The following is a 24,304-nucleotide window of genomic DNA, read 5'->3' as shown; positions in this document are numbered from 1 at the left end:
GAAGCGGAGATTGCCCCGCGGGTTCGAGGGGGTTCGGATGGGCCGCACTGTGTGCGTGGGCCGTGGATTGGGCTTCTTTGAGTCCTTTCCTTTGGATTGGAAGGAGGCTGTAGGCCTTCGTGGGCTGTGTTTGCGTTTTAAGGGTGATTTAGTCCCCTGGTTAGGGTGCCCCTAATCATGGTACCCAACATTATTATTATTATTGGAACGCACACCTTGTCTAGGTGCGTTCGTTACATCTTCAAGTGGCAGACGTTGCGCCATGAATGGAGGATGGATGCAGGAACGCCGTGCAGGAGGAGGAGGTTCCAAATTTCTGAACAAGGTACACTCTACAATGTCGGTACTGCTGAGAAAAAAATTAGACTTTGGTTTCGCCTACTGGAACATTAGCTACAACTAATGAGAATGATTTACAATTTTCAAGGTTTTTCACATGGCTGCATCTATGAATAATTTATTTATCATCTTACAATGCAGCGGGAAGATAAAATGATTTCTTATCTACTAAAGCTTTAGACACTGTACCTCATAAGCAGGGCAGTTGGGTTGCATTAGTCTATACGATGAAGTGGTTAGTGTTCATCAGTTGTTAACTTCTTATACCATAGCTGTTAAGAAGAAAAAAGAGAAGTAACATTTATATTTCCAATTAGCATAGGAATAGGAGTAAAATCAGGCATGAATGAAGCATAGCTCCTGAAAAGATCTCGAATGTAAAAAGATCTTGTATGTTCAGTTAGTTGTCGAAGGTTATCGAATAAATTAGTTCTATCAGAGGGAATTGACCAGGAGTAACCTTCGATTTTGAAAATAGAACTGCAAACCTGTAGAATGGCATCAGAAACTACATTCAGCACAGGGTAACTGTGCCAAACTAAACCTAAGTCTGAGCAAATTCTATTCGAGCACCTATCTGCAAACTCAATTTTTCAAATAAGTAAACTAAACCTAAGTCTGAGTCAATTTTATTTGAGCACCTATCTGCAAACCCGATTTGTGAAATAAGTAAATAACTAACTGAAGGGAACATACTTGACAGTCTCTCTAGTTCCACCTGCTAGGGAATCTACACTGGTTCCAAGCATGCGGAGGTACACCAATGATCCAATCAACCCTGCACCAAAGCTGAAGAGTAACTGCTGTCAGTTGAAGAGTAACTGGAAGTGGTAAAGCTAAAATGCCGATTTAGAACTTTATCTCTATATCAGCAAGAAAATTAACCTGGCAGCAATTTCAGGAGAGTATGAAATATAAGCAGAGACTACACCAACACCACCAATGCCTAAAGTGAGCAGCTGCAATCTTTGTTTCAACTGCAAAATATTAGAGTTATCAGTAAATACCAAAACATGCATATTTCAAGAGTACACAATACCAATACGGGCCATACAAATTTGCACATGCAACTCTCTGAAGAATCCTAGGTATTCTTCTCTGAAGAATACTAAAACATGCATTATATAGGTATTCATACCAAAACATGCATTATATAGGTATTCCTCTCTGGACTTAGCTGCCAATACCTTAGGGTCCCCTTGCTGCACTCAAATCGCAGCACCTGCTTGCTGGAGCTTGCGGCCCCTGCAGCACGAACTTGGCGAGACTTGCGGTCCCTGCAGCACGGACTTGGCGAGATGGCGAGACTTGCGGCCCCTGCAGCAGCGAGAGCCCGCCTGATGATGGAGGCAGATTTGGCGAGCTGCGCCGTGCCCGGCGGGACTGCCGTGGAGGAGGGAGACGGCGCTGCAGGGCGGGTGTGCGGCGGATCGTAGGACGGGGGAGGGCCGCAGGGAGACGGCGCATGAGGCCGAGGGTGTGGCGCAGGCCGCCGGCGCTCGCTGCAGGGAGACGGCGCAGGAGGGCCTGCGACGGGGGAGGGGGGCGCTGGGCCTGGGGGCTCGCACGGAGGAAAAATGGGGTTTTTTTTATCCCCGCCATTATAATTTACTGAAGTTGGGAGATTTGCCACTGGAACTCATGTAATTGGAAACTTGTCATCACAACTTTCATTCCACCATGTCCATGCCCTGTTCTACGTCCTGGCGTACGCGAGCCCACCTGCAGCTCATGTATATTGGTATCTCTCGGTTTTGCCCTTGTCCCCACTTGATAGGCGAGAGGATAAGGCCCATGCTCCAATCCAGCGCTAACCCTCTGGAGAACACGCCGCCACCGCTGCCAAGGGCCGACGGCCGCCCGCCTGCCGTCCTTTGCCACGCACATCGGCTTGAGGGGGATGGAGTGGTGCTGATCTGATGGAGATGTCTGTGCCGGCTGCAGAGGCAGTGGAGGACGGCGCAAGCAGGTAGCCTTTGCGTCTTCCTTTTTTCTCGTAGTTTGGTGTGCACAGTTGGTGATTAGGTTTGATTTGGTTGGTAACAGGGATGGAATGTTTGCGCTAGAGCTTAAAGTCGAAGGTTTCGCGACTGTTAGGAAATCATACACAAAAAGGCGTGTCTTTAAGTGGGATGTGGAGTATGGGTCGATGACACTGGAGTTGTTGTTGAATTCTCTGAGAACTGAATTGAATCTGTGCACTACCCAACACCCACTGTTTGGTTCTATGACAAACGATTGAAAGAGGATGCTAGATTGGCTAATGAGATACAGAATACATGTTCAAATGGCATATGAAGAAAATTTTTGAGTTTGCTCCGGCAGCAATTGACTACCTTGAAGAGAATCATAGCAAGATATGGTACAGATGTGGATTCTCTGAGGAAAGCAAATGTGACTATTTAACTAACAATGTGTCTGAGAGTTTCAATTCTCAAATCAAACAGTTGAAGGGGCTTCATCTACATGAGTTAGTTGACAGGATAAGACGGCTCATAATGGAGAAAAGGTACATGAGAAAGAAGGTTGCACAATAGTGGGAAGATGGAATCCTGCCTAGTGTGGTGAAGGAACTTAATCTTATAAGTAACAATTTAAAGGTTGTCAACATGGCTGAAAGTGATGACCACTTTGCAGAGGTCACATTGCTTGATAACTGGAACAACCAGAAGAGGCACACAGTTGATCTCAAGAATTAGAAATGCTCTTGTAGAGAATGGCAGATAACTGGCAAGCCATGCAGACATGCCTTAGCATGGATTCTCTCCAACAGAGGTCTCAAGATAGAGGACTATGTGCACGAGTACTTGCACGGTTCAGAGCTGCCTATGCTGGAAGAGTTGAGCCAATGGCAGATAGGTCACAGTGGCCAAAAGTTGATCTTGGGTTCCAGGTTTACCCACCTTTGCTGGGTAGAGCACCAGGTAGGCCAAAGGTGCAAAGGATAAGGGGTTCTCTTGAGAAAAATACCACCAAAAAGAAAGTGAGGTGTAGATATTGTGGAGGTTTTGCACACTTCATCAAGACATGCAAGCTTCCAATGGTAGGAGAAGATGGGGAGACTGTTTGTAACAGCCCAGCCCAAAAAGGCCTGTTGGGTCAAAACAGGCCTTGTACACATGTTTTGCACACTTCGTCAAGACATGCAAGCTTCTAATGGTTTGTGTGCAAGGTGCTAGGGAGAGCAACTTTAGTCCCATATTGGAGAGGCAAAGTGAGCTAGACCAGCTTAAATAGGTGGCTTGAGGAAGCTAGTTAACTCCAGTTGCAACTTTTTGTGTGAAGCGAGGACGAAAGCACAAGAGACTTAATTAGCAGGTGTGGTCCATTCAATGTGTAGAGTGGATCTTAGCCGTTTTTCTAGGCCAGGTTGTTACATTTGGTATCATAGCTAACTTTCGCTGTGTCACGGGTGCGTACGGGTCAGATGTGCGGGCATGGTGCGCATGACGCGTGGACCCGGAGTGGTCACGGTATGGCACATTGAAAGTGCATCTAAGCCCCTAATTGATTTTGGTGATTTTTGACAATCACAATTTGGGGATATGATGCTTTGAAGAAAGTGTGTGCAGGAATAAAATGAGAAATTTAAGAAAAAGATGAAAGGAAGGTCCCTAATTTCAAAATTAGTATGGTGGATTCAATCGGGATTTAATTTTAATTTTCGGTTTGAATTTGAGTATAGGATTCACCGTACTATCAAGGGGGATGCATTCGGATGAATTTTTGGTTGTTAAAATGCTTCAAATGAGATGCAACACTTGAGAGAAATTCACCCACAAAAAAATTAGCTCAGCACAAAGTTTCTGCACTGGGCCGAATGATCCGGCCGAATAGTGCCCAAAGTTTCGGAGTAAGTCCGGATGATCCGGCCCTAGGCTGGATGATCCGGACCTGGTGACTTGTGAGCGTCCAGAAGAGGCCCAGGTCGGATGATCCGGCCCTACACCGGATGATCCGGACCTGGGAATTTCAGTGTGTGTTTTGCCTATTCTGTCACGACCCCGGATGATCCGAGGTTACCCTGGATGATCCGGGTAACACCAGAAAACACACAACGGTCACTTTCGGGGGTGAGACTATATATACCCCTTCACCCCCTTCATTTACTCCTCTCTATCTCCTAGACCAACCTCGACTCCAAAACACTAAATCCTCCACTTCTCTCCATCCTAGAGCTTGATTCTTGCAAGGAAACACCTAGGAATTGAGTGGAAGTGAGATTCGAGGTGTGATTTGAGAGCACTCCGTGAGCTAGCACTTGTTCATCTCAAGAAGCATTCGAAGCAACCTTGATTCGTCGATTCGCATTTGTTACTCTTGGAGCTTTGCTCCTCGACGGTTAGAGGTGTCGGTGAGCTTCCATTCCTTGGTGGTTGAGCCGCCGGAAGTTTGTATTACCCGTCCTTTGTGGACTCTTGCTAGTGAGCACCTCAATCCTCCTAAGTGGTTGATTGAGTGAGGGAAAGGGTTAAAGGGCAACCCTGCTCTTTGTGAGCACCTCAATGGAGACATAGCTCCTTTGTGGAGTGAACTTCGGGATAAATCTTGTGTCTATTTCATTTTTGTTGTATTTATTGTTCTTGAGCTAATCTTGACTTGATCTACTTGTTAGTTGTATTCCTCTTGTGCTAAACTATTTCACAGGCCTAGTTACTTTACTTGTCAACTTTGCATTCAAAGGGAATCGTCAAAAACTAAGTATATTTCAAATCTCATGTTAGATTCATTCCTGCTGTCGGATCATCCAACCCCTAGTCGGATCATCCGGACCTGAGAAGGACCGGATCATCCGACCTAGGGCCGGATCATCCGACCTAACAGTTTTCTGCCAAGTTTTTTAGAGAATTTTTAGAATAGGCCTATTCACCCCCCCTCTAGGCATAGTATCGATCCTTTCACACATGCGCCGGCACTGGACGTACGGACGTGGCCAGGAAAGTCGATCTTGAACCTGTGTCCTATTTGGGTAAGCTGTTTCGATAGCTCGACGAGGACGTCGAGTCCTTAGAGTGGGTGTGTTGTAATAGCCCAGCCCAAAAAGTCCTGTTGGGTCAAAACAGGCCTTGTACACATGTGTGTGTGCAAGGTGCTAGGGAGAGCAACTTTAGTCCCATATTGGAGAGGCAAAGTCAGCTAGACCAACTTAAATAGGTGGCTTGAGGAAGCTAGTTAACTCCGGTCGCAACTTTTTGCGCGAAGCGAGGACGAAAGCGCAAGAGAGTTAATTAGCAGGTGTGGTCCATTCAACGTGTAGAGTGGATCTTAGCCGTTTTTCTAGGCCAGGTTGTTACATGCTTCCACAAACAAAAGGTGTGCTTCTATTTCCTTCCACCTACTACCATATGCATCTTACTTGATTTATGGTTTAACATGCTTATCTCCACATATAGGAAGACACCAGATGATACTCCAGGACCATCGAAGGGGAAGAAAAAGAAGGCAGTAGAGGATGATGCTCCAGGACCATCCAAGGGGAAGACAAAAAAGCCATCAAAGTAGAAGAAAACTCCTAAGAAGAAGAAAACACCCCTAAAGAAGAAACGGAAGAGGGATGCTGCTGCTCCTCCAACAAAGGTTGTCAAAAGGCTGAAGGACTTCTTTTCGGAAGGTGGTTCAACCTCCATGCAGTCCAAGTGAGGTGCATAGGAGAAGTGGCTGTAATGCTTGTGAACCTCTTTTGTAAAGATTGTGAACTTCATTATGGCTGTAATGTCTGTAATAATTGTGAACCTGTAATGGCCTATGAACTAGTTCCTGTGATATGGCCTAATTTGTGAACCTGGAATGTTAACCATGCGGTTGTTTATTCATTTGAAATGGTAAGCTCTTCTATGCGTTTATCTGTTCATGTCATTATAAGCTGTCAATTATGATGGTTAGTTCTACACATTCCATTACCAGAATTTTACTTGGAAAGCCTACATTCACTGCCTATAGGCAAATGGTTCAAAATACAGTACACACAACTCACAGATGACCACATTCTACTTGGAAAGCCTACAATCACTGCCTGTAGGCACAATGGTTCGAAATACAGTACACAAAATTCACACATGACCACATTCTACTTGGAAAGCCTACATTCACTGCCAAATTTTGCTCATCAGACATCCAATACCTACACCTACACACACAGCTCCTATGACAACATAATCCATCTTGACCTTCTGCACTTGCACCTTGAGGTCATAGAGATCAGTCATCACACTGTCAAGTCTCTGCTTCAATTCATCTAGTTGCTTCTGGTCGACATTGCGCTGGACAAGGGCATCACAACCATCACCAGAACTGAACGGGATCACCTTCTGCTCTTCCTTCTATTCTGGCCTCCGTAAGTATGCTTCATATTGTGCCTCAGACATGAAGAAGCCACATGTTATTGGTCACCTTGCATCAAAAATTGTATAGTCAAACATCCAAATCCATTCACGATGCAAAACCGAAGTCAAATTGCCTTACTTTGATGCTGTTCGGGCACTTCACGAACATTTGGCCATATGTTTCACGCTGCTTGCTTCGGATTTTGACTAGATGTATGCGGCACATGGAGCACAACACCAGTGGCGGCATCGGCGGGTACTGCATCCCCCAATCCATGGAACTGCCGGAGCCCGATGGTGCTGCAGCCCTACACTGCATCGTGGTGCTTCGGTTGGCCGGTGGGCGATCCGGGCAGGCAGACGGGCTGCAGTCGGCGGGGCGGACGCATGGGCACCCCACACGTAGGCGGGCGGGCGGGCAGGCAAGAGTAGGAGGAGAAGGAGCGCGCGGGGGCGACGGCAGCGTGGCCGGAGTCGGCGCCACAGGAGACGGTGCCGCGGCCGGGAGTCGGGGGCGGGCGGGCGGGCGTCGCCACCGGCTACGACACAGCAAGGCTTGCGGTGGTGGCTCAGGAGAACAGAGGCGCACGAATGGAACCTGGGCTGTTCGTGGTTGCCTTATCCTCTCGCCTGGCACGTGGGACCAAGGGCAAAAACGGGACATACCAATATACAGGAGCAGCAGGTGGGCTCGCGTACGCCTGAGACGTAGAATAGGGCATGGACGTGGTGGAATGAAAGTTGTGATGGCAAGTTTCCAATTACATGAGTTTCAGTGGCAAAACTCCAACTTCGGTAAATTATAATGGCGGGGATCAAAAAAACCCAAAAAAAAAGAAAACACAGAGAAAACGGCACAGAAAAGGAAACCTCGCTCAAATCCCGCTGCGCAGCCGGGCGGGTACACACCGGGTGGGTAGACACAGCTCTGGTGACAAAAAAACAGGAGATTTGGGCAGAAACATTTTTCTTGATGTTGTTTTTGGCTTCCACCGGATGCTGTCAAGCACCTAATCCTTTTATGTGGGTCTTAAAAAGAATATTTTATGAGAGGGGTGGGTGCGTTAATCTTGATGACAATTGTATTCAATTCTTTCATCCTTTATAGTATAGATAGATAGAAGATAGAAAAAGAGAAGGGCATGGACTTCTTAAAAAAAACAAAACAAGACGAAGAACATGCTATTCACATGTGAGCACGTGGCTGCTGCAGCACCAATGGGATTCCATCAACTCCCTTTCTCTCTTCAATTTCAAGTGTGCAGAATTGGAGAACGCCTGTACCATCTAGGTTTATCTTGCTAGTTTTTTTCGAGTGCGGAGAGAAGGGCGAAATCTATACATCGTGCGCACAGGTGGCAGCCAACGCGTCGTAGAAGCCCCCTCCCCCACCCCGCCCCGGCCCCTATTCATCTTCTGCCCCGAACTAGGGGAGAGGGGGAGCGGCCATCGGGAGCTAGGGACGGGAAGGGGGTGGCCGGGGAGGGGTGGTAGGTGCGCAAAGTGGCGGCTGGGGTGGTGGTCGAGGCGGTGGAGCTTTTAGGGTTCTGAGGTTGCTAAGGCTCCCATAGCCGGTGGCTTTAGAGGAGGGAGTCGGGGGTGGCGGCAGCCCGATGGTGGTGCCGAGTGGGCTGACGGAGGGTGAGACGGCGCAGGAGCTCTACTGGTCGGCTGGGGCCATACATCCGGTGGACGGCACTGGCCGGCCGTAGGGGCGAGGAGAAGGCAACAATGGTGGATAGGCAGCGTGGCGGTGAGCTTGGTTAGCATCGACGGTGGTGGAGGGTGGCGGTGTCGAAGCTGGGGAGGCGGGGTGCTCGTTGCTACGATTGGATTGATTCCAATCGCACGCGGTGAGGAATAGACGCCCTCAAGCGAAGCCCTCTTATATTAGCTTGAAATACATAAAATTTTACAAACGTGCTCTTTGAGGAGCCACACATGCTGGCCTGTGGTATTATACAACTTGCTCTTTGCTTGGCAATGAGCGACAACATTCGATTCTCTTTTTTTTCTGGACGAATTCTACCTCCTGCCTCCCCGAAGCTCTCAGCCATCGCCATTATTTGATACTCCAGATATTGTTGGCACAATCACTATTCACTAGGCGCGGTTGTATATCGCTTGAGGCGATACGACATCACACCATCGCATGAAGAAACAGCTCTACGCTTGGTGGGCCATATTTCAGCCCAATAAATATGCCATATTTCAGCCCAATAAATATGACTGTTTGGGCACAGAGAGGTAAAAGAAATGTGCATACATGCATATAAGATAAAATAATGACATCATCCACAGGCACGCATTTTTGAAACAAAAAAATTCCATATATCTCGAAAGGAATATCCATACAAGTAACACACATGAGCTTACTTTATTGTCCAGTCAGTTTTTTGTCTTAAATACCCAGATTAGTCTAGCAAACTACAAATGCTTCCAATCATTGGATCTTACCTTATAAAATGCTGAGAAACACCCACACATTCTGACTTTTGTTAGTTTTTATTTGTTATCTGTTACCGTTGCAGCACGGGGGATAAATGGAGGGGGGCCAATACTTTGAACCAGTTTGGTGATAGCCCAGTCCAGGGCCATCTAATAGAAGGTATTTTATTTGCATCAAGGATTGATCAGTTGGAGTTTAAGGTCAGGATCTTCTTGTAGGCCAACATCTAAATCTTGTAGGCAATGATGGAACTTCATAGTACTACTTTCTGTTCTAAAAGGCTGATGCTCAAAACAAAATTTGAGTTGCAATATTTCATATGTTCTTTATTCAAATTGCTGGTATTGCATTGTGATTTAATTTCATAGGTCCATGGTCCAATTGCGCGTGTGTGATTGTAAGATTACTAGCTAACATGTATATTTTTTTATCCTTATACTTCCTTTGACTGTTGCAGATAAAGAGGATCCATGTTTCTCCTTTTTATTTCCAATTTTTTCACAATCTGATTGCTGTGAAATATTTGTTAAGTTCATTAAATTTTGTGAATGGTAGGACAATATTTGAGGGCAAGCATGATACTGTCAGTGACAAATTAAGATAGTATTTTAGAAGAGAATAGTGATTATGTGACTTCTATTCTCAAAATGGGTTTTTTGATTTGTTTTTGAACTGGTATAACCTGCATGTTTGTAAGCATTTTTTAACACATATCAAATTGGCCTGCAATGAATCTGCTTCTAAACATATGCTTATACTTGTTAGGTGAATTTCTGGGCAGTATAAATGCAAAGTTTTAGTTTTCTTGCAGTCCCTGATCTATTTTCCCTGCATTCTCCCTGTTTGGTGTGGCATTTTTACATAACTGGAGCTTTAGGATTGCAAATAAAATATAACTGAAGGCTAATTCCATCTTTGTTACTTTATTTCAGATTTTAGTTGTGGTGAGGCAGGGTAGGGAACACATGGCCCAGAGTGATCTAAAAACCTGCTCAGTTCCTTGTGAGGTATTCTTTAAGTAATTATTGCAGCATTTGATCCGTGTATTAGAGATATATTGTTGTATTTCCTTGTATTGAGTTTACTTGTACTCCAAGCCATACGGCAATATATAATAGAGGTCACCCCCCTCCTTTGGGTGTGTGGTGTTTCCCAATTCTCTACATGGTATCACGAGTCTGGGCCAAACCCTAGGCCGATCGTGCCCCTCTCCCCCCTCCGCTGCCCTAACTCGCGCGGCAAACCCTGCCTGCGCGCCCACCCACCACCTGCCGCCGCCAACCCTAGGTTGCGGCACCTCCTCCTCACCCCTGCGCCGCCTCCCTGGTCGGCCCCTCCTCCCTGGTCGCTCCTCCTCCCTGCGCCCACCCTGGTCGGCTGCAACAGCATCAACAGATTACATCTGCAACAATCTGTTGATGTCCTGTGTCACCAACGATGGTGACACCCTCGACGACGGTGACTCTCTCCTCGACGGCATCTCCTTCCTCTTCGTCGACGACACCCAGCCACCGCCGATCCCCATGGCTGCGTACGCCGCCGTCTCTGTCCAGGCGCACGTCCCGATCAAGCTGGAACTCCACTCCTCCAATTACACCAATTGGAGCAGCTTCTTCGAGGCCATGTGCGGCAAGTTCGGCCTCCTCAGCCACATCAACAGCGCCCCTCCCCCTGATTCGCGCACTGATGCATGGAACGAGGCCGACTGTGCCGTCCGCAGCTGGCTCTATGGCTCCGTCACCGAGGACGTCCTCGACTTCACCATGGCCGCCAACCAGACAGCACGGGACCTTTGGGTCGCCATCTCCAACCACTTCCAGACGAACAAAGCTCCTCGTGCCATCTTCTTGAGTCATGCGTTCCACGCAATAACTCAAGGGGATATGTCTGTCCACGAGTATGCCCAAGCCCTCAAGAAGGCCACTGATGCTCTTCGCGACGTCGACAAGCCTGTTGCCGATTCTGAGATGGTTCTCGCCCTTCTCGCTGGGGCTGATTCTCGCTACAGCACCACTGGAGAGATCATCGCAGGAGACGCGACCATGACCTTCTCCAGGGCTGTAGATCGGCTTGCCCTCTAGGAGCTCCGCCTAGCAAATCAGTCAAAGGTGGCTGCCTCCTCCACCATGATCGCCTCCTCCTCGGCTGGATGCGGCTCCTCCTGCCAATCTGCATCATCTTCGACCTCCGTCACACAGCAGCAGTAGCGCCCTCCTCAGCAGCAGCAGCACCCACCTCAGCAGGGCGGTCAGCAGCAGCAGCGTCGCAGGAGGGGCAGACGCTCCAACGGCGGCCAGCAGCAGCAGCAGTCACCTCGCACACCTAACCCTAGCGGTCCTTGGGTCTGCATCAACCCATGGGCTGCTTTCCAGGGTGCGCAAGGTAGCAGCAATGGCGCACAATTCCAGCGCGGCGGTCAAGGCATTCTGGGCACCCCTCCTCAGGCTCACGCGGCATCACCTCCCCTCAGGCGCCAACTCAGTCCCCTTCGTGGGATCAGGCTGGCCTGATCGCTGCCCTCCAGCAGATGGCGCTCGAAAAAAATGCATGGGTGATGGATGCTGGAGCTTCTACTCACATGCACTCCTCGGAAGGTATACTTCTCTCTCGCCTCCCAGCTGCTTCCTCTTCGATTACTGTAGGCAATGGTGCACATATCCCTGTCACGTCCCGAGGTTCTTCCGTTCTAGCCACAGATACGTCCAGATTCATTCTGAACAACGTGCTTATCGTTCCATCCATTATTCGCAACTTACTTTCTGTTCGCCAATTCACTCGCGATAATTGTTGTTCCATTGAATTTGACGCCTCTGGTTTTTCTGTTAAGGACATCCGAACGGGACGAGTGATCCTTCGCTGCGATAGTACAGGCGACCTCTACACCATCCCATCAGTCGCCCCGCAGCCACAAAAGCTATGCTTGCCGCCTCTTCATCCTTGTGGCATCGTCGCCTTGGTCATCCTGGTCCAGCAGTCTTAGCTACTTTAAAACAGAACAAATTAGTTTCATGTAATAAAGTAGATCGCTCGCTTTGTCATGCATGTCAGCTTGCCAAGCACGCGCGTCTTCCGTTTGCTACTTCTACTTCTCAAACTACTTCACCTTTTGAGATAGTTCACTGTGATGTCTGGACCTCGCCGGTTGCTAGTATTTCTGGTTGTTCCTACTACTTGGTTTTGTTGGATGATTTTTCGCACTATTGTTGGACGTTCCCGCTTAAGCACAAATCCGATGTACATCAGCATATCGTTGATTTTATTGCTTATGCTCGCACTCAGTTCGGCCTTCCCGTTAAGTGCTTTCAAGCCGATAATGGGACTGAGTTTGTTAACCACGCCATGCACACCACCCTGTGCGCAAATGGTGTTATCTTTCACCTCTCATGCCCTTACACCTCTCCACAGAATGGCAAGGCCGAACGCATCCTTCGAACTCTTAACAATTCAGTGCGAACCCTCCTCATCCATGCCTCTATGCCGCCCAAGTATTGGGCTGAGGCTCTACCAGCAGCCACCTATCTGCTTAACCGGTGCCCCTCCTCCTCCATTAGTAACGCGATTCCCTATTTTCGCCTATATAATGCTTATCCCTCTTATGATCACTTGCGTGTCTTTGGTTGCTTGTGTTATCCTAACCTACAGGCCACCTCTTCACACAAGCTCGCTCCACGCTCGACCGCATGTGTCTTTTTGGGATATCCGCCTGATCATAAGGGTTATCGCTGTTTTGATCTTACAACGCGTCGCATCATTATATCTAGACACGTTGTGTTTGATGAGTCCACCTTTCCTTTCGCTCGTGAGACTCATCCACCCACCACCAGCTCCTTTGATTTCTTACTCGGTCGCGACTTGGATATTGCACCTTTGTTTACTAATCATGCAGCTGGTGGCTCTCCTACGGCTGCTCCGTCTTCCATAGACATTGAGCAACCGTGCTCGGCACCTGGTGGGAGCGGTGTTCAACCCCTACTAGGGCCCTCAGCGTCTTCTTCTCCGGGCGGGTGTGGTTTCGTGCCCCCGTCCGGTCCTTCGGCGTCTTCTTCTATGGGCGGGACGGATTCTAGCCCACTTCCTGGGCCAGCAACAGCAGCTGATCCACCTGCGCCTCCTGGAGCGCCTGGTGCTGCTTCTGGTGCGCCTGCTGGTGCTTCTTCTGGGATGCCTGGAGCGCCTGGTGCTGCTATTCCTGCTCCTGGAGCGCCTCCTGGTGGTGCTGTACCTAGCGGGCGCTTCGGTCAAGTCTACACTCGCCGACCAGCTGCTGCTCCTACTACTACATCTATTCCTGGACGCTTCGGTCAAGTGTACAGCCGCCGACCAGCTGCTGCTACGGTGCCCTCTTCGCAGCCTGGTCGCCCTCTTCGCGAGCTCCCTCTACCGCAGCTGCAGGGCCACTACCTAGGCCCTCTTCTGGCGCGGTCTTCAGAAGCTCCTCCTAGAGAGCTTCCTCCACTTGAGCCTCCCCGACGTCCGATGAGTGGTTCTCCTCCACCGCCGGTCCTTCGCCGCATTACTCGACTCTAGTCTGGTACAATTCAGCCAGTTAGTTACAAGAATTTGTCTGCTGATCATGTTGTTGCTTCTCCCGTTCCGGCCAATTATCGCAGTGCACTTGCGGATCCTAATTGGCGAGCAGCTATGGCAGATGAGTTTCAGGCTCTGGTTGATAATGGTACTTGGCGCCTTGTTCCTCGGCCTCTTGGAGCTAATGTGGTTACTGGCAAGTGGATTTTCAAGCATAAATTTTCATTCAGATGGTTCCCTTGCATGTCATAAAGCTAGATGGGTTGTTCGTGGATTTTCTCAGCAGCATGGCATAGATTATGATGAGACTTTCAGTCCTGTGGTCAAGCCTGCCACCATTCGTACTGTTCTTAACCTTGTTGTATCTTGTCATTGGCCTATTCGTCAGCTCGATGTGAAGAATGCCTTTCTACATGGACATCTAGATGAGACAGTGTACTGCCAGCAGCCTCCTGGTTTTGCTGATCCTTCACATCCAGATTATGTTTGTCTTCTGCAGAAGTCGCTTTATGGGTTGAAGCAGGCTCCTCGGGCATGGTACCAGCGATTCGCTACATATATTCGTCAGTTGGGGTTTGTTCCGTCAGTCTCCGACACTTCCTTGTTTGTTTACAAGGATGGCGCCAGCACTGCTTACCTGCTTCTCTATGTCGATGACATTGTTCTCACTGCTTCGTCGATAGATTTGCTTCTCTCCATTATTGGTCGCCTTCATGCAGAGTTTGCTATGACTGATCTGGGTGATCTACATCACTTTCTGGGGATTTCTGTCACCCGTACTTTAGAGGGTTTATTCTTGTCCCAGCGACAGTACGCCTCGGATCTGCTATAGTGCGCCGGTATGCGCGAGTGTCACTCTACCTTGACGCCAGTTGATAGCAAGTCCAAGCTGTCTGCTATAGATGGTCCTCCGGTTACGAATCCTTCAGAGTACAGGAGTATTGTTGGTGCACTGCAGTATCTCACTTTGACTCGTCCTGATTTGGCCTATGCTGTTCAGCAAGTCTGCTTGTTTATGCATGATCCGAGGGAACCACATCTTGCACTCGTCAAGCGGATTTTGCGTTATGTCAAGGGCACTCTGGACGCTGGTCTTTCTTTGGGAGTTGGCTCTGTCGACACACTCACCGCATATTCTGATGCTGATTGGGCTGGATGTCCTGATTCCCGACGATCCACCTCAGACTACTGTGTATATCTTGGAGATAATCTGGTGTCTTGGTCCTCTAAACGCCAGACTACAGTTTCTCGTTCCAGTGCTGAGGCTGAGTACCGGGCAGTGGCGCACATTGTTGCTGAGTGTTGTTGGCTCCGACAGTTACTTCAGGAGCTTCATGTTCCCCTCGCCAAGGCTACCGTTGTTTATTGCGACAACGTTAGTGCTGTATATATGACTTCTAATCCCGTCCATCATCGTCGCACAAAGCACATAGAGATTGATATTCATTTTGTTCGCGAGGTGGCTTTGGGAGAGATTCGGGTCTTGCATGTTCCGTCTTCTCATCAGTATGCTGACATCATGACTAAAGGACTTTCTGTCCAGTTGTACACTGATTTTAGGACTAGTTTTGGTCTTCGTTTAGCTCCGCCTACGACTACGGGCGGGTATTAGAGATATATTGTTGTATTTCCTTGTATTGAGTTTACTTGTACTCCAAGCCATACGGCAATATATAATAGAGGTCACCCCCCTCCTTTGGGTGTGTGGTTTTTCCCAATTCTCTACACCGTGTACCATGGCCAGTCATCTATATCAGTAGTAGCATTTTAATATGTTATTTACATAATAGGCTTCATGAAGGAGCAATAACATGTTTGATTTTTGCCTATTTTCAGTTTCAAAAGAAAATTCAATTCTTGAATTATTGCTTGAAGTGTTAAACTCTTAATAACACTGTAACTCTGATAAATGTATGGTGGTATTAATTTATCTGATTCACAATACATCCCATGTTTCAAAGAGAATTGACATCGGTTATATTCCCGCACTGGTTAGATAAATTATTTGATCAAGATACAGGCTGATCTCGACATGGTGAATGGTGAACGGGCCCTTCTGGGAGGCCTCCAAGGTGCTCTGCGATGCCTTCCAATGTAATTGCAATTTTCAGTAGTCAGTTTTCTTCCAATGTTCTAATATAATTATTTTTCGGAGAACTTTCTGTGAGAGGATGCCACATGTAAACATTAACTATAATATAAAATTCTTATTTTCTGGATTTTTTAAAACATGTGCGTGCCGCAAATGGTTAGGATGCTAACTTAATCTAACAAGTACTGTGATGATGATGTCTATAATGGAAATGGAAAGACAAACTCTCTCTCTCTCTCCCCCGTGCGTGTGATAGAGATTACACATAATCCTTTTCATTTTGAAAAAAAAAAGATTTTTGCAAGCATAATTCTTACTGATGAGTGATCAACACAGTATGCCCCTGCTGGTCAATACAGTATGCAGGTTAGTAGATATCACACAAAGGCGTACTGTTTTTCTGCTTTATTGCCTGTTCATTTTGCTCAATTTTACTTGACCCCCTTTTCGCTATTGCTATAAATGCAGGATACAGTTTTGGAACTGGAATTTCAAGGGATCAAAAGCAGTTCACTATGCTCCAGGTAAAGCATTATCCCTTTATTAAGTGAACTTATGAAAGTTATGGATGTCCAAATAATCATCATGTTTGTGCTCTGCAGACATGGTCTGTGCGCTCACGAAGGCCTGTTGCATCAAAGCTTGCTGCTGATACACCTCTCTTAACTGGACAGGTATTTGGAGCTAACTAACCAAGGCGTTTCTTTAGTGCCAATATTTGTTGCTGCATGCTCTAAACACAACATTAATTTTTTTCCTACTCCACTCTATTGAATCTTTTTATATCTCACATCTACTGTGAATTGGTTTCAGCGTGTGCTCGATGCATTGTTTTCCTCAGTGCTTGGAGGGACATGCGCTATTCCTGGGGCGTTTGGTTGTGGAAAAACTTTCATTAGTCAGGCAGTTTCAAAGGTCTCGCTGCTATTCTATTTCTGTTTCGTAGCTGCCAGTTCTTTTTCCTTGATGTATATGCTAGCCTTTTAGGTGTCTTGATGACCCCACTCCTTTTGCTGACCCAAATGTGCTCGTACAGTATTCCAATTCTGAAGCTGTGGCTTATGTGGGCTGTGGGGAACGAGGGAATGAGATGGCTGAGGTCCTTATGGAATTCCCTCAATTGACAATGACATTGAAGGATGGACGTGAAGAATCAGTCATTAAAAGAACAACTCTTGTGGCTAACACCTCAAACATGGTTCTTGCTGCTCGTGAAGCTACCATTTATACAGTTATACTTATAGTCTTGTTACGGTTATGTTTCATTCACTTGTATAGGCATGAGTTCTGCCTCCAGATATTTTTCTTGACCATATTATTTTTGCTTTTCAACAAACAATAATACTCAAAGTATCACTGTGAGATGGTGTTGTTGCAAGCTTGTAATGCCTACTTACATCTCAGTTCTTTGAGATTAAATCTGATTTTACAATGAGCTGCATTGACCACCTAGATTTCTATGTTTTAATTGTGCTGAGTGCTTGGGAACTTGTCCGCAATAGAGAAGGTCCTGTCATTCAGTTTAGAAACAATAGGAGCTCGGATAAGCTGCAATGACCTGTTGCAAGGTAAGAGTTTTTCAGTTGTACATGTCGATTCCTTTGAAAAAATAATAGGTCCAGAAGTTAATTCATGAGCTGGTATGTTTTAAGAATCACCCCTAAACTTGCTTGAAATAGTGAGCAGCTTGATGAAGGACGTCAAAGATGCTCAAATGCTGAGTAAGAATCTAGCTACAGAGTTTCTTGCTCAGAAGTGCTCTGCTGCTGAACCAGAAATAATTAGCACACAGTTTGCAATGGCATTTGTGAAATCCAATTGCGAACTATTATGTGGCTAAGCTTCGGAGCTGCTTCTTGACAATCTAGAATAAAACATAAACTTCAGTAAGGTTGTGGCCGTCTACCCCCGTCTCAGAGAGTGAGCAGCGAAATAGCAGCATCTATTGGAAGATGGGAAGCCAGATTTATTGTATCCAACCTGCAGCAATTTTGTTTCTCTGCCCATGTTGATAACTTGAATAGGAGCTTATGCTGCATTATCATCTTGATTTTTTCCTGCATTGGTTCATTACTGTCAATTTCCCTTCTCTCTGTTTGGTTCTGATTATATTAGCAAGATATGCGTGGGCTCTATGTTTTCTCTTATTTTCCTTTTTGGGCTTTGTGAAACATAAGTATAAGAGTCCTTTGAAAATTGCAATAAGTTTTGTTGAGTTAGCCATTTGCTAAGCAGAATAAATAGTTTCTTTCATTCAGTTTGCTTCTTCATTTTTTATCACATGATGGGCTAAGGATAATGCCTGATCCAGCATGGATTTCTATGACTTGCTGCTAAAGACAAGTACAAGAATGGGGTAGGGAGGTCAAATTGATGAGAGCAAGATGAAACATGATACTCTGTTTGATATGAAACTTCCAGATCCAATAAGGTGCAAAATCAATGGAAGGAAGAAACATGTTACAATGACTGCAATGCCCTTGGATTGTAGCATGAAAAGTAGGTTGACTTGGTACTTGCATAAAAATCAATCAAATTGATTTAAAAATATTGTATTCATGTATACAGTTGTTTAGGGTACAAGTAGTGTATCTCATGGATTGTTGTACCAACAATATTGTTTTCATGCTCAAATTTGAGGTATAGATATAGATTTGTTAATTGGGTAAGGGATCAACATATTGCGATGCTTTGTTATATCAATTCTAAATCTCATGTTTTTTTTAAAATATAATTATTCTTTAAATATATGATATTTTTAAATATAAATATTCTTTAAACACGTACCACAGGTACGTGCATCCCCACTAGTGCCAGTAACAACAAATAGAGGAACCTCCCATTTATTTTTATTTTTTCTTCTGATAAGAAGCATATAAATTGCTAGAAAAACAGCCTTTAGTACCGGGCCGAAACCCCCCATTAGTACCGGGTAGCTGACCGGTATCATTTGGCCGGTACTAAATGGTATGTCATTTAGTACCGGTCAAGCTGCCCAGTACTAAAGGGTTTCTTTAGTACCGGTCGGAATCCTTTGTGTCCAAACGTAGCTTTTTCATTCGCGCCTCTTTTTTCATTTTCATTCTTTTCTCATTTTCTTTCTTTTCCTTTTCCCACATCACCAGTCGTCACAATAAAAAAAACACATCACAATCACAAATATTATAATCATTCTTTTTTCATTTTCTTTCTTTTTCCTTTCCCACAACACCGGTCATCACAATAATAAATATTACAATCACAATCACAAATTTCAGAAGAATACATCTCACAATCACAATTTTTTTTAAAAAAAATCGAAAGAAAAATACTAGAGGCAGAGCAGCTCTCAGCCCCGTGCGCCGCCCGGAGGGCCGGCCGAGCCCCCGCGCGCCGCCGGAGGCCGACCGAGCCCCCACGCGTCGCCAGGAGGGCCGGCGTGCCCCCGCCCGCCGCCGAAGGGCTGGCGTGGCCCCGTGCGCCCGCCGGAGGCAGGCCTGGCCCCTGCGCGCATTCCGGGAGGGCGGCCTGGCCCCCGCGCCCTGCGCACCGACGGAGAGGGCCACCGCGCCCTGCGGACTGCCTGAGGAGATGGAGGGTGGGTGAGAGAGAGAGAGGGGATGAGAGGACTTAGCACGAGGAAGGAGATAGAGATAAGAAGATGTGGCGTGAGTGGTGGTGGATATTTGATAAGGACAGTGGTGGCGGTTGAGAAATTTTGTACCGGCCGGTGTCTCCGGTCGGTACTAAATGACGACAATATTATTTAGTACTGGTCGAAGCTACCAGCCGGTACTAAATGGCTTCTAGGGGATCTCCATGCCACCATTTAGTATCGGCTGAGGCTACAAACCGATATTAAATGAGCTCCGATGGCACTGTGCTTTATGACCGGTACTAATGCAGCACGTTAGTACCGGCAAAAAATAAGACCGGTACTAACGTGTTGGACGAATGCTCGTTTTCTAGTAGTGATACAAACTATATGACACTAATAAGTAATAACAATAGTCCAAGGCAGTATGTCAGTACCTTATCAAGGGATCATCAGACATAGCCAAAATAGTACATAATATTTTTTGCGTGAAACAAATCATGTATATTCTAATATATTACAGATGTAGATACTCACATAAACATACGGACACTTCTATGAATACACTAACATAACCCTGCTCTTATGAATAATTTTAAGAGATTGAGCCTGCATATCTCGAGATTAACATGCATGCCTCCCTATCCACGGACATGCCATCTACTACTGAAAAATTGTGCTGGTTAAATTGTGGTATAAATTCAAAAAAATGTAAACACCAATTTCAAGTCGAGAACTCAAACCCGAATAAGCAGATTTCACCAAGTTATCTTACCAATTGAGCTACAGTCAATTTATTAAACTAACATAAGTCTAATCACACTTGATACGTACGGTAAGCCACGTTACGAGCGCGCAAAGCGCTCAACTCATCCTAGTAGCTAATCGGTTGGGCCTTACGTCCCGCGCCGGTCGCCACCCGCAGCGGTTTTTTTTATTTTAATATTTTTTATTTTCATTTTTTACAAAAATATAGTTTCGATTTGGAAATTTACAGGAATATACCCCGTCCGCCCCGCTGCCGGATGGCAGGGGCATTTCTGGAAAAAAAATCGCGGAGAAAATTGGGCGCAGGTCCCTTGGGGCCGATCGCCCGGCAGCGGGGCGGCCGGCCCTGGCCGCCTGGCTGCAGGGCGGCCGGCCGTAATTTTTGCAATTTAGTCCTTTTTGCGAAATAATTTCATATATGTGCTCTTTTTGTAACTTTTTTGCAAAAATAGACCCTGGGGGTCGGCGCGTAATATGTGGCACCGTGATAACACATTTGGCGCCACAGATCACGGCGCCGAGGTGCCACGCACGCACAAGCAATCTAGTGAATCTTCGAACTTGCCTTTAATATTTTCGGACCTTTTCAGGAGACTAGAATACTGTGAACCACACATCAAATATAACAGTAAAAATTAAGAATTAAAAACTGCATTACACAATGTAAATCATATGAATTACATCATAATACAACGTTAATGAAACACATATCAGACATGCAGTGGCATGGCAGAACCCGTTGCAACTACGGTAAACATATTCTAAACTAAGCTAACATGCCTTAGGTAATTTAAAAAAACACAACAAACACAATGATGCAGCATGTCACTAGCACTAGGTAGTCCTAGTAGTCGTACCCCCACGTAGCAAACTGCGTTGAGTCTTCTTCGCAGTATCCACCCATTGCAGGTGGTGCAGGCGGTAGTGCCGGAGGGGCAGGGCCCTTCTTCTTGTGACAAGGACAGTTACAGTAAGGAATAGTGCATGATTCATCCTGTGAAGCGGCAATATTGCTGGTATCATCATCTTCGTTGTCTTTGTTACCCTCGCTCACTTCCTCGTAATGGTTCACCTTGCATTCCAGATCAAAGATCTTTATCTGGAGGTACCCGATGAACTCCTGAACTGAATCAATTGGTGCAGGATTGCCCCACCTGGTAAAACCACAGTTTTCTGGAGCCTCTGAAGTCTGCAAAATAAATTTCATGTAAGGTGTCTCAATGAAGATAAAGAAATAAAACAACCGAGTATTACACATGCGTGTAGGCATTTGAAGAAACGCTGACCACCATCCATCCCGTCGGTGCACATCTGCACTAAGCAGTCCTCACCATGTCTGCATTTTGGCCACGGTTCTCTACGGTTATCGTATTGTCGAAGAGGAGTTTCATTGGTAAATTCACTCTTGTGCTGTGGCGGAAACTCAAACACTGGTTCCGGAAAGGAATCAGGTCCAAGAGGCCCCTCCCATATTATGGGGTCTCCATTTCTTCCCCCTTTTCCTTTCCCAAAACCGTAGTAATTCTTCCCGCTAGACCCACCTCCAGACATTGGGTATACAATGAGCTTTGGTGTTTGAGTGCTGCTGGGAGTTCACAAACTTCAGAGTATTTATAGGCGCACAAAAGTTTGATACCCGGAGTGTGGAGTGTAAATGCACCTGAAAAGCCTACATGACAACACAGTGAAGTGGCTAGCTGACCGAACACTGAAAAGGCTAGATTCAATCCTCGAACTGACTACTCGATGCATCTCTGTGCATGCAGACTCACAACACTGCATCGCTGCCGCTCGGTCGATCGTGCCTAGATGTCGCCTTCCCCACTACATGCCACAGACCTTCGCTGTAGAATGACAGTTTCGTCGTCCTCGCCCGAGAGACTGCTTTGAAGGTGAGCTGGTGTGGTTGCCGTGTTGTCACATCTTTTTGAAATGGTGAAAGGGCACTGCTATTGGGCTGTCGTCTTTTGTCATGTTTGTCTGGGCAAATAATGCGACATATGGTAAACCCGTGATCGCCGTGCTGAGCAGTGGCAACCTGTGATCTCGTACTCGCAGCTAGATACACTATGGTGCCTATTTTGAGCTATACGAGCGTGTCACGAAGTTTACTCTGTATGTGGTAGTCGTCATCATCGTCGGCGGGATCTCGGCCACTAACTCCTCCCGTACCTAACTTGTCCTTCATTAAATCACGGAAAAAATTCGCAAGAACTTCCCTTATTTCAGGAGCAGTTTGGAACCCACAAACATAACAAGTTCACATCAATAATATCTATAGAAACAAATGACAAGTAAACTACCACAATCATAAACAACCATAATTCGAACAGTCGAAATAGTCCATAATAACAATAGGGAAACAAGTGCGAACAACTAACCACCCCTACCATTCTGACATCTCTTACGTTGTGCGTGTATGTGATCTGTAGGGTAGCTATGACGTTCCGGTGGCCTCACGTCTCTGGCAGGACGGCGTAACAGAGCCACAGGTGTATGCAAGCTGGGATCATCGTCCTGGGCTGGCGTAGCAAACAACCGTGTAAAGTCGTCCAAGGAGGCCATGTCGTTGTCTTCAGACCACCCTACAGATCACAAAAAATTTTTTAAGCAACATTCAATAGGTGAATGCAATTCCGTACAAATTATTGTACGTACCCTGTGTTGGAGGTGGTGGTGGTGGTGGATAGGAAGAAGCTCCTTCATATCCTCCTAGTGGCGGCGTAGGGTGATACGAAGACGGCCCCGCTCCGGTGAACTGTTATGATCCTGAGTATAAATGATAACGTATGAGCCTTCGACCATAAAACATAAGCAAATAAAATTATGCACCACATATCTACCTAAAGTCCCTCCAGCATGTGGCATAGAGGTAAACTGGGTTCCTTGAAATGGAGCCCCTTGCGAGGCACCTGGCCCTCCATAGGGCTGAGAACCGGGGTACCCGTACCCTGTGTGGAGTCGTATTTAAATAATGCATATAAACATACGGATCGGTAAATATCACACCATATCTTCGTACTGTCGGTGGTATAAGGGAGGCTGCTGCCATGCGGGACCACAAGGGACCGACGTCGACGCTTGCGACGATCCGTAGGAATCCTCATACTCCGTCCGCGTACCAAAGGCCTGAAGGATGCCTCGGGCTCTATCACGTTGAGTGGTCCATGCCTCGAGTTGTGCCGGCATGCTCATCGTAGACCCGCCATGAATCCTCATTACATTCAGTGAGCAATCTAGTTCAAGCAACCTACAGGCCTCGAACTGCAACAAAAAAAAATTAGTATACAAATCTTAAAAGATTGAAAATGCCGTCAACATTTACTCACCGCCCCAGCTAATGCCTCATCCCTATGTCGTGCATAGCGATCATGCGAAGTCGCAACATGCGGCTGTGGATGCATGTCAACATACGTCAAACGGCAACGAGTCTTCGGTTCATACCAGGTCAGGTACGCCCGAAACAAAGGCTCAGTGTGTGGACCGGTATCCTCAGCCAACTGCTCGCCTGCACCATCCCACGCAGCCACCCATGGTTGTAATCTAGTGACCCACATTGTCGAGAAAGGATGTCCAGCCCTTGATAAACTGCATATTAAATAGAAATTAGTTTCACGTTATTAGTACATGAGTGCTCATACATTTTTGTTACCTATGATCGTGGCGCTGAACACGATCCAACGCTGAAGACACAGGGAAAGACTGGCGTCGACCGAACTGCCTCATGACTCTATCCGGGCAGTGGGCCTCAACTGCAACATCGTATACCAAAGCTGCAGTAGTCATCCATAGGCCCTGGTCCTGTGTGCACACCGAAGATATCCCAAGCGGTGCACGTGCGGCTATAGCCGAAGGACTGTATGGCTCCCACACAATGTCTCCTGGGGTCAATCGATCAAATTCGGCAACAAACTCAGAATAAGACCGCCGGGTCTGTACATGTGCCCATGTTTTCTGCAAAAATAAAAATTATGTGTCCATAAGAAAGGTATTGAGGGAACAATGTATGACCATAGTATGCATAGAATATAAATTTTTATCGGGTCCATACTTGTCGAGAGTACCAGAGAGTCCCCATGGTGGGTCTGTCGTCCTCCGTGTCACCGTACATATCCAGCGTGTACAGTGACTGGTCAATCATGGGACGACCGATAGCAATCTTCTCGTAAGACCAAAGCTGTAGCAGAATTGGGCACCCCGTTAGGACAACATTCCGATCATTCTGCCGTGAT

The 24,304-nt window shown here is 46.6% G+C and overlaps 1 protein-coding gene, 1 long non-coding RNA gene and 1 pseudogene across 2 annotated transcripts; 1 reads left to right on the top strand and 2 right to left on the bottom strand.

Moving 5' to 3' along the window:
- Nucleotides 1-313: 313 nt before the first annotated feature.
- On the bottom strand, nt 314-1,801 carry LOC120691167. Its single transcript, XR_005682125.1, has 4 exons — nt 1,527-1,801; nt 1,225-1,316; nt 1,036-1,128; nt 314-611 (listed from the first exon to the last, which is right to left on the bottom strand). It is a non-coding gene; the product is annotated as an uncharacterized LOC120691167 (long non-coding RNA).
- Nucleotides 1,802-10,047: 8,246 nt separating this feature from the next.
- LOC120691396 lies at nt 10,048-17,171 on the top strand (annotated as a pseudogene).
- A 5,889-nt stretch (nt 17,172-23,060) lies between these two features.
- On the bottom strand, nt 23,061-23,940 carry LOC120693371. Its single transcript, XM_039976789.1, has 3 exons — nt 23,725-23,940; nt 23,402-23,660; nt 23,061-23,336 (listed from the first exon to the last, which is right to left on the bottom strand). The coding sequence occupies exons 1-3, from the start codon at nt 23,856-23,858 to the stop codon at nt 23,076-23,078; spliced, it is 654 nt and encodes a 217-aa protein (XP_039832723.1). The 5' UTR covers nt 23,859-23,940; the 3' UTR covers nt 23,061-23,075.
- Between the last annotated feature and the right edge of the window lie 364 nt (nt 23,941-24,304).

This window comes from Panicum virgatum, chromosome 9N (assembly GCF_016808335.1).
Source record: "Panicum virgatum strain AP13 chromosome 9N, P.virgatum_v5, whole genome shotgun sequence".
NCBI classification, from domain to species: Eukaryota; Viridiplantae; Streptophyta; class Magnoliopsida; order Poales; family Poaceae; genus Panicum; species Panicum virgatum.
Note: the sequence above shows the minus strand (reverse complement) of the source record. Positions and strands in the feature narration are given on the sequence as shown.

What these genes read in the sequence shown, in the direction of transcription:
- LOC120693371 (XM_039976789.1), bottom strand. Translation starts at nt 23,858, where the DNA reads ATGACTACTGCAGCTTTGGTATACGATGTTGCAGTTGAGGCCCACTGC. An exon ending in GTTCAGCGCCACGATCATAG is followed by an intron (nt 23,661 to 23,724) that starts GTAACAAAAATG and finishes TTTAATATGCAG; the next exon opens with TTTATCAAGGGCTGGACATC. An exon ending in ATGAGGCATTAGCTGGGGCG is followed by an intron (nt 23,337 to 23,401) that starts GTGAGTAAATGT and finishes TTTTTGTTGCAG; the next exon opens with TTCGAGGCCTGTAGGTTGCT.